This window comes from Orbicella franksi, chromosome 15, assembly GCF_964199315.1.
Source record: "Orbicella franksi chromosome 15, jaOrbFran1.1, whole genome shotgun sequence".
Lineage (NCBI taxonomy): Eukaryota > Metazoa > Cnidaria > Anthozoa > Scleractinia > Merulinidae > Orbicella > Orbicella franksi.
Window position 1 is genome coordinate 12416853 of NC_138159.1, and position 10040 is coordinate 12426892.

At 37.3% G+C, this 10040-nt stretch overlaps 3 protein-coding genes across 3 annotated transcripts in view; all 3 read left to right on the plus strand.

Annotated features, from left to right (window-relative positions):
- Positions 1 to 4674, plus strand: part of LOC145469222 (uncharacterized) — a 13146-nt gene extending 8472 nt beyond the window's left edge. The window contains exons 2-4 of the mRNA XM_081452912.1: positions 1576 to 1758; positions 2134 to 3709; positions 4649 to 4674. Of these exons, the coding sequence (XP_081309038.1) occupies positions 1576 to 1758; positions 2134 to 3709; positions 4649 to 4674 (1785 nt within the window). The remainder of the gene's footprint in view (positions 1 to 1575; positions 1759 to 2133; positions 3710 to 4648) is intronic.
- LOC145469977 (uncharacterized) lies at positions 3641 to 7022 on the plus strand. Its single transcript, XM_081453806.1, has 4 exons — positions 3641 to 4259; positions 4397 to 4850; positions 4959 to 6020; positions 6953 to 7022. Exons 2-3 carry the CDS (start codon positions 4732 to 4734, stop codon positions 6007 to 6009), a joined length of 1170 nt encoding a protein of 389 aa, XP_081309932.1. The 5' UTR covers positions 3641 to 4259; positions 4397 to 4731; the 3' UTR covers positions 6010 to 6020; positions 6953 to 7022.
- Positions 7011 to 9743, plus strand: LOC145469986 (uncharacterized). The gene is made up of 4 exons (XM_081453815.1): positions 7011 to 7193; positions 7479 to 7575; positions 7890 to 8200; positions 8963 to 9743. The coding sequence occupies exons 1-4, from the start codon at positions 7023 to 7025 to the stop codon at positions 9227 to 9229; spliced, it is 846 nt and encodes a 281-aa protein (XP_081309941.1). The 5' UTR covers positions 7011 to 7022; the 3' UTR covers positions 9230 to 9743.
- The last annotated feature ends 297 nt before the right edge of the window (positions 9744 to 10040 follow it).

The following is a 10040-nucleotide window of genomic DNA, read 5'->3' on the forward strand; positions in this document are numbered from 1 at the left end:
TCGGGAGAGTTTTGTCAAGTTAGCTAATTTAGTATGCAAGCCAACGTAATGGCGGTCGCTGTCGGCGAAATGTTTATTTGCTCAAAATTGGGGCAAAATCTTTCGGAGATGGAAGTCAGGACATTTGTAAAGATACAGAAAGTAATTTGGGACCAGTTGCTGGCTTCTAAGGCTGAATTTATCCAGAAGTAAGCTATATTTTCGTTTTCGTGCCGAAAGCCACGCGGTGAAATATTATCGGCTTGTTATGCTCTCCCGTTCTGTTTTTTCCCTTGGTCTTTTTTGTAGCCTGGCTGCTGTTCCGAGCTAACTTTCTGGTGAAAAAATATAATTTTTGACGAGCGCTGGGTTTTTAATTTTTTTCCCGCGAAACACAGGGTATGCGAAGAGTTTTAAGGAGCAGTGAGGCATTGAAAATGCGCCATTTTTGTATTATTTAATGCTTATTATAAGAACGCATTCCCAGTAATTGTAACATCTTTGTAAGCCCGGACTCATAAGAACACGCATTAAACTACAGTCAATACATTGTGTCGGACCACAAATAAACGTTTAAGTTTGATTCAGACAGAAAGCTAAATCTTTGATTAAAAAAGTTGAACCAAATTTCTTGACGTGGTTACCGACTGCAAAATAGAAAAGACCACACTGTATCATAAAGGCCTTTGTTCTTGGGCCATCGTAGTTTAACGAGGAATAAAACACAAATAGCGGTGATAAACATATTAAACTTACGCATTTTAATAACTTGACGTTTCGTATGCTACGCAACATACATTTTCAAAAGTGGAATAAAGACCGTTACAATTTTTGAAAACTATATATGAATTGTAAATAAGGGGTCTGGAAACGAGATTAAGAAACATCTGTTTCTTAACAGTAAAACAATAAAAGCCTAAGCTTATTAATAAAGTATCAGCTTCTCACTGCTGACGTTTACATTAAGAGCCGGCTTAAGTTCTTGGATGAGCAAAGTTTCTTTAATTTTACAATGATAATCTGTTTTACCAGAAGCTAGAATATCAAAATGATCCCACTTGATGTTGTGACCTGTGGCTTTTATATGGTCGGCAATGGCTGATGTGGGGTCATTCTTAGTGAGAGCCTTGAAATGTTCCGTTTTCCTATCATAAAGCCGTCGTTTTGTTTTGCCTATGTAAAAGTCACTGCAGTCCCAGCAAGCAGCTTCATAAATGACCTTAGATTTCTGTGAACGATTTAGACGGTCCTTGTATTGAAAGAAAGATTTGATTCGGCGAGTGCTTTGAAAAATTATCTTAAGATTGACAAATGAACAGAAATTGTATAGACATGATTTCAGACGCTTAGAGACTTGGTCACTTTGTACACCTAAGTAAGGTAATAAGATGATAATATCTTTCTTCGGAACCGTAGGGACGGGGCTGCTTGGCTTGTTTCTGTTTCTGTTTAGGACGTCGTTAATGTTGTAAGTGATAATACCTAGTGGGTAGCCATTTTGAAGCAGGAGTTTGCGAAGGTCATCAAGGCTTCAACAAGGCATCACTGGATATTGGTTTCTTACAAAAGTGCAAGTTGTTCCACATTTTCCCAAAGTTCCTCAATTTCAAGCTTAGCAAAGACGAGTTTCATGAAACAAGAGCATGCCGCAGGTTCAAGGAGGATTTGTTGAAGTATGAGTTGGCCCAGAAGACTTCTGTCCGCCGTAATTACCAACGGTCGTATGAGTCAGCGCGTTTCTCACTGAAGACCATTCTCTCTCCCATTGATTACAACCACGTTTGCTCTGTTATTGAAACGAAGGCTTTTAAGATCAAAGAGCACAATTCGCGCAAGCTTGAAAAGAAATTTAACAATCTGAAACGTAAATTTGGAATCCCCAAAGTGTCAAATTTAAACAACGACGACATCATTTTCAACTATTCACATCGTGTCTTGACCGAGACCGAGAAGAACGTTCTAGCACGTGGTTTACGATTCTGCCTGCCTCCTAAAAACGTTGATAAATATGATGTCAAATGCTCTTTTGAGTTACTCTATCGTGATCTTGTTAAACTGGAACTTCCATTAAGCAACGATAACCAAGATTGACTCAGAAGTCAGCTGAGGAATATTTCCTATAACTACATTTATTCCTATGACTTTTGTAAACAGAAAAACATTCTTAGTAAGGACGAGTGGAAAGCCCTATTTGATTTACGCAATGATCACAGCATCATCATCACCAAACCGGACAAAGGAAATGGCGTTGTCATTGTTAGCAGATCTGTTTATCTCAACAAAATGAAACAGTTAATTTCTGATGGCACCAAATTCAAACCATTAACGCACAATCCAACTAAATCTAGAGAAGAAAGTCTGTCCACATATCTTCGCAAGCTTAGAAATGATAAAATTATTGATGAAGCAACATTCCACAAGATTTTACCCAGTGGATCGTCTCCTGGTTTGCTGTATGGTCTTCCAAAGGTTCGTAAAACCGGTTGCCCGTTCCGCCCTATAGTTTCATCTGTTAACACCTACAACTACAACCTTGCTTCTTACCTTGTTCGTATACTTCAGCCGATTTCGACAAACCAACACACTGTTAAGGACTCTTTTAGCTTTACAGACTGGGCAAAAAAACACAAACATGACAATGGAATAATGTGCTCCTTTGATGTCTGCTCACTATTTACAAATGTGCCACTTGATGAAACAATACAGATTTGTCTTGAAAAACTGTATTCTCTACCCGATCCTCCGACATTACCTCGTGATGCTCTGCATAAATTATTAGAATTTGCCACTAAGAAAAGCCATTTTCTCTTCGATGACCAATACTACGACCAAATAGATGGAGTAGCCATGGGTTCACCGTTAGGCCCAGTTTTGGCGAACATTTTCATGTGTCACTTTGAAGAAAGATGGGTCACGAAAGGTCAAATTCGTCCGTCACTCTGGTATAGGTACGTTGATGACACTTTCACCATGTTTGACAGCAAAGACACTGCTAATGAGTTCCTGCGATATTTAAACAGTCGTCACGAGAGTATCAAATTTAATATTGATTTTGAACAAGACAATCAAATTCCTTTTTTAGACATCCTCATCAAACGCTGCCCAAACAACACTTTTGCCACATCCATCTACCGGAAAAAGACGTTTACTGGCCTTTATACTAAATGGGATTCCTTCACTCCACGCAAGTACAAAATAAATCTCATTCGTACACTTACTTATCGCTGTTACCGAATTTGCTCCTCCGCTTTCCTGCTTAAATCTGCCCTTGATGACCTTCGCAAACTCCTGCTTCAAAATGGCTACCCACTAGGTATTATTACTTACAACATTAACGACGTCCTAAACAGAAACAGAAACAGAAACAAGCCAAGCAGCCCCGTCCCTACGGTTCCGAAGAAAGATATTATCATCTTATTACCTTACTTAGGTGTACAAAGTGACCAAGTCTCTAAGCGTCTGAAATCATGTCTATACAATTTCTGTTCATTTGTCAATCTTAAGATAATTTTTCAAAGCACTCGCCGAATCAAATCTTTCTTTCAATACAAGGACCGTCTAAATCGTTCACAGAAATCTAAGGTCATTTATGAAGCTGCTTGCTGGGACTGCAGTGACTTTTACATAGGCAAAACAAAACGACGGCTTTATGATAGGAAAACGGAACATTTCAAGGCTCTCACTAAGAATGACCCCACATCAGCCATTGCCGACCATATAAAAGCCACAGGTCACAACATCAAGTGGGATCATTTTGATATTCTAGCTTCTGGTAAAACAGATTATCATTGTAAAATTAAAGAAACTTTGCTCATCCAAGAACTTAAGCCGGCTCTTAATGTAAACGTCAGCAGTGAGAAGCTGATACTTTATTAATAAGCTTAGGCTTTTATTGTTTTACTGTTAAGAAACAGATGTTTCTTAATCTCGTTTCCAGACCCCTTATTTACAATTCATATATAGTTTTCAAAAATTGTAACGGTCTTTATTCCACTTTTGAAAATGTATGTTGCGTAGCATACGAAACGTCAAGTTATTAAAATGCGTAAGTTTAATATGTTTATCACCGCTATTTGTGTTTTATTCCTCGTTAGACCACACTGTATTTGCTATTTTTCTTATTTATTCAATTTTCAGCAATAGAAATTAGATCAGTCTTTTCTCACGCAACGCTTATGATTAGTTGATTACAATGACTGGAAAAAAAATTGGGGTGCCCATGCTCGTTGGTGAGCTAGAGCCATTTTTCAACTGACAGAGCTCAATATCAAGGCAAATCCGTCATGTTTCCAATATGCGCGTGCACAAGCGCGCGCTAATGACGCCATAAATTATGCGCAGTAAGGATGCGCAATGTAAATGTGAGGAATGACCTTAAAGCAAAAAACATCTCTGTAGAAAGCTTTATCACAGGGAGCCCTCACATCCGTTTAGAACATGAATAAAAGATGAACCTACCTTTATCGCGCGTGTTTTGTGTTTTGTGGCGGCCATTTTGAATTTTTTACGCGCGCGGTGTGCTAGTGCGAGGTCTGGAGCCGAAATTACGGAGGTCTGGGACGGGCGGGAAAATTCGCAAATTCTCGGGGGTAGCCGATCGCTCACCGAGGATAAATAAAGTGACAAGGGATGAAACTTCTGACTAGCTTTCGTCGTATGTCTCTGCCAGTTGGGGGGAACGGAAATAGGATGTGAAAGAGAGACCGGAAGTCAAACTGCGGGTTTCGTGACGTGCGTGCAAAGTGTTGCAACATGGCGGACCAATGGCCTCCTCTTAATGTTGCAAATGTTTTGAAAAATAATTCAGCCAGCGCTGTGGAATGTGAAGGAATCAACATTGAGTCGAGAAACAAACTTAAAATAACGGAATGGTGAGTACAAAAGTTCAAGAGGCTTAGTTCGCTACTCGAATTTTAATGAAGATCGATGGTGTACGCGTCAGTCAGGTAGTGAAAAAATTTTTTCTCGACTTAAACTAGGCTGGTTGAAAACTACAGTGAGGCGAATGAAAGAAATTATGTGCCCTGTGCGGAGTTGTACAAAAGATATTTGGCGAATGGTTGGCAGGCGAAAGAAAACTGCCCGGATTTGAAGCCAGTAGATGCGAGTGCATTTGGTCGTGTAATTAGAAAGGTCTTCCCAAATGTCACGAAAACCAAACGAAGAACTGAACGAGGGAAGCCAGCTACTCGTGTCTATCTTGGGCTAAAGAAGAATAATTATCCCCTTGTCTGCGACTCTTGTCCACCTGACATTCCATCGTGGTCTTCTTTTGCCCTCAACTATAGTCACCCTGAGTGGTTAAAATCAAATGTCAGTGCGAATGCAGTAGAGTTCATTAGAGTTGTTCCTTTACTATGTAATGACCGTAAAGTTCTGCAAGAAGTTGCTATTTTTAAAGATTGGTCCTTCGAACTCAAAGTTGTGGGAAAGATAGTTTCCAAAGAGAATATCGACAACATTGTATCAGAGCTTTCAAAGAAGAGTTCTCTCGATATTCCTTTTTCTGTGCTTTCTAAAGTAGACATTTGTAAAGGATTTCCTTGCTCGAATGGGGAAATTCTTAAGAGAAGTTCTGTTGAACTAGTAACTGAGAAGTGGATCTTGGACAACAGGGAGATTGTGGAGTTTAGGGTAAGGTCTCCAGAATGCAGCCTTGTCTATGCTCCATCGTCCAAATGTGCAATGTGTGAAAAATGCTATGGTTTAAAAAGATCAACTAGGACAGCTGCTAAGGAGCAAAGTCATGGTCAAGTAGAGAAGGAAAAGAGCAGGAAACCTGAGACCCTTATGTCAAGGGAAGAACTAATTGAAAAACTCCACGACGAGAAGAAAAAACGTGTCAACTTGGAAAGGAGAGAGAAGTATCGTAGAATTGAATTAGAAATGAAAGAATTTGAAGAGTCTGACCATGAGGACTTTGTTTCCTTGTTTAACAATGTAGTAAAAGAAGAGTTACCTGAGGGAATGCGCATATTTTGGGAAGCGCAAGCTGATGCTCTGCACAACAAAGGCCCGACCGGTCACTGATGGCATCCAAAGTAAGTCTGAAATATTTAAGTCTGAGATATTGTAAACAAATAAATAAATAAATAAATAAATAAGTAAATAAATAGAGCAGTTTTCAATTGAGTGTCGTAAAATCAAAACCAAAATAATTACTTACTGATTAGAATAAACAATGAATATCAAACTGTAGTAAAACCAAAACCGCAAACAGAATAATTACCTGATTACTTTTGACACTCAATTAAAAACTGCTCGAAATAATCAATTAAATAATTTACTACATAAACAGATTTATTATGTGAGTGAGAAAATTACTTCATATATTTGTGATTGGCTGAGAGCAGACCAATTTATTGTTAATTTTCAATTTGACTGCAGTGCAAATTAATGCTATGATACAATCAAAATTTTGTTAGTTATGAAAGCTAAAGCAATTAATAAGTAATTTTATTACAATACTTGTGATATTTGGAATTTTTCCAAATTGCAGCCGTAGTGTGATTACCAAAATTAATTAAAACATCTTAATTGCGCACTTATCCCCAATGGGGCTTTTCAGGAGATGTTTCAATTTTGCAAATTTAAATTAAACTGGCAGCTAAGAATTCTGAAACCCTGAACATGCACATTGTAAAAGTACCAAATAATGTGTTAGAAATATTGCATTCCGCATTGAGTATGTACGTAGAGGATTAAGTCACAACTCATGTGACAGAACTAAAGAAAGCTGCCTGATCCATTCCCTTGACTTCTAGAAAGCAGTGAAACATCCATTTTCTCATAATTATTTCCTTGGAACTTTTATAAGAATAATTTTTCTATTCCTCTAAATTTATTTAATCAATCTATTATTTCGACCCATCCATCTTAACAAAACTGTAACAAGCAAGGTTTGACTGTAAACTCACCCTAGATGTAGCTCAATATAATTTGGCAAATAGCAAGCCGTTACTCTTTCTTGCAGAGTAATCAGTTTGTGTCTGTCAATATGGCACAGAAGTCCCAAAGCCTATGAAGAACTCCAAAGAAGTGGAATGTTGAAGCTTCCTTCTGGAAGGCTGTTACAGTACCACAAAAATATAACCAGTCAAGAACCTGGTTGTAATGAAGATGTTCTCCAGTGGATGGTTCATGAGGCAGAGAATAAAAATATTGGCGCAGCAGGGAAAACTGGAGGTGTTATTCTAGATGAAATGGCAATACAGGTGTTATTTCCTGGCAATTTTTGCAATTATCGTGATCACAGTTATATTGTTTCTGATGTTACTGAAATGTTCTTTACTAACCATGATTTATTGGCGATAAATAAATAATAAAAGTGGTTTTCAATTGAGTGTCGTAAAACCAAAACCAAACCACCAAGTATGTATTAATTTGACTGATTATACTTTCAAAACTCAATTAAGAATATTGTTCTTAAGTGCTAATTGAATAAGTAAACAAAGCTATTGTTATCAAGTTTTAACCATTTCATATTCTGTTGTCATTAGGAGGACTTTCAGATGAAATCTTTTAATGGCAAGTGGCAGTTGGTTGGGCTTGTTGAGCTTGGATCTGAATATGATGACATGAACTTGATTCAAACAGGTAAGAAATTTAATAGCCCTTTTCACAGAACTTTATTGTTGCTCATTTGCATTAAGTCAGTAAAATTTAGCATGTATGTGAAGCAATTTCACTCTATTCACTGAACATAATTTCAGAGCTATGCATGTTCCTACATGTATCCCAATATAATTTAATTCAAGTACAGCCGAGAGCTATTAAAGTGAAAATTGATTCAGAATTATACATCACAAAATTTCTACATTTCTTATACTTCTAATTTATCAACGAATGGGAAACATTGTAATGATGCATTAATTATTGTGTGTTAATTGGTAGTACTATGCCTATTGCAGGTGAGACTAAAGTGCAAACAGCAACACATGCTGTCCAATTTGTTTACCTGGGAAACACTGGTTTTCGTTTCCCTATTGTTCATTATCCGACTCGTGAAGTTGACCCAGCAACTCTGTACATCAAATTCTGGGAGACTGTTGGGTGGTTGGAAATGGCAGGATTTAGTGTCATCTATGGCTGCTGTGATGGAGGTCAGGCAAACCGTTCATTCATACAAATGCACTTCAAAGGAAAGGATGCTGTAAAGGAGAAATATACCACAACAAATATCCACACTGGACAACCTCTTGTATTTTTTCTAGATTCTTCAGTAAGTTGAACAAAATGTTTTAACAACAGTAACAATTATTTACATTAAGCAGTGCTCTAATTTGTGAAGTGTGTACAATTGCAATAATAAAATTATCTTCAATTATATACTACAGCATGTACTTCACAGCATTGAAAAAGGACATAATGAAAGTTACAAGAACCTCTGCATTCAAGAGTGTTCAATGTTCTTTATTTGCTTATTACTCAATATTTAATAGAGACAAGTTCATAAAATAATTCCAAATCATTAATTAAATTACTTTCCTTTGCCATAATATTTCAAATCAATTTTTTACGAAATGTCAAAACAATTTGAATGTCCTGCCCCAAAGGGTAGGGTTTTTGAGCCCTTTTAGGCTTAAATAGGGCATGGCTTTTGCAATCTAGTCTTGATATCGGTATGTCTTTAAAAAGAAGCTACCTTTCCATCATTATTGGAAAGACCATCAACAAAAGCCCTTCACAAATTTTCTTTAACATTGGTCTGAACTAGGGAACTAAGTATATTAAAAAGGTCTGAAACAGGGTATTGATTAGTAAGGGTCAGGTAACAAATAGGGTATCAGATTTTTTATCAGGTCATAAATAGGGGAGGGAAAATTGCTGATTTAGGTCATTAATAGGGTAAGGGTTTTGGGAAGCGTGCTGCACACCCTCACCCAATTTTTCTGGGTGCCTCACCTCCCCTCCCCCCTGGGTATGAAGCATAAAGTTAAGTCATTATAACTTTTTAATGAAGACTACTTGTCTCCTACAATAGCACAACTTCAAGAAATTACGAAATAACATTGAGAAGAGCTCCACAAGTGGGACATCACGAAATTTGTTGCTCCATGGAAAGCCGGTGTACTGGTCTCATCTCAAAGAAGCCTACAAATGGGACCAGAATAACCCGTCCCTTAAAATCCATGAGAAACTTAATGAAGATCACTTCACGTTGGGTTATGCAACCAGAATGCACAATCACTTGGCTGAAAATGTGCTGAATGATAAAATGTTAGAACTACTTCAGGTACGGTCCCAATAGTATCAGATATCATTACATATAGTTGAATTTTCCAAGTGTTTATTGCTCAGCAAATATTATGCTCTTTCATTTTCCTCTTATTAAAACTATTTCTTACTGTTGGGTTGTTGAGGGGATGACTAACAATACATGACTGAGCAAAAGGTTGCATTAGTATTTGAGAATTTGCAGTGATGAAACTGTGGGCCGCATTAACAATACTCTCGGGTGAAATTCTCCTAAGGTAATGATATCAAAGCTTTGCAATCTCCCACAAGCATCCAATTACTACACACTAGTACGTCAGGCTTTAATAGATAACCACAGAAAATAATTCTAATTAAAGTTAATTTTTTTTTGGATTGAAATACTCCTATTGAACTAGATAACTGTTTCTGATTTTGCAAATTTGTGATCATGAAAACTAATAGAGTAGAAGAATGCACTCCCATATTAATTTTCATTGATGAAATGTAGTTCCATAGAATGGTGAGAGTACTTTAGCTTGATGTCCTCTCTAATAGGCACATCAGAATGATCTCAAGAGGCACAAAAAAGAGTCAACACACCTGGACTCGACTGTGGAACTCCTGCAAATGACCAGCATTTTAGTAAAAAATTTCACAAGTTCACTGCCATATGCAAGCACCGAAGATGAAAGATTCATCGAAAACAGGAGAGTTTTGAAGTGGATTGAAGATTCGGAGGTAGAAGTCAGTGGAAGGGTTGACCTAAATGCATCAGAAAGGACCAAATTAATTTTTTCTGATAAGCTTTTATTTGATTTGAAGTTCATGATTATTGGCTTTGAACAAATTTGCCTCATTTCATT

Bases quoted from the DNA above. Each gene is read 5' to 3' on its own strand.
- LOC145469977 (XM_081453806.1), top strand. From the start codon at position 4,732: ATGGCGGACCAATGGCCTCCTCTTAATGTTGCAAATGTTTTGAAAAAT. The intron at 4,851-4,958 runs GTGAGTACAAAA...GACTTAAACTAG, and splicing joins AAACTTAAAATAACGGAATG to GCTGGTTGAAAACTACAGTG.
- LOC145469986 (XM_081453815.1), top strand. From the start codon at position 7,023: ATGTTGAAGCTTCCTTCTGGAAGGCTGTTACAGTACCACAAAAATATA. The intron at 7,576-7,889 runs GTAAGAAATTTA...TGCCTATTGCAG, and splicing joins CATGAACTTGATTCAAACAG to GTGAGACTAAAGTGCAAACA. The intron at 8,201-8,962 runs GTAAGTTGAACA...CTCCTACAATAG, and splicing joins TATTTTTTCTAGATTCTTCA to CACAACTTCAAGAAATTACG.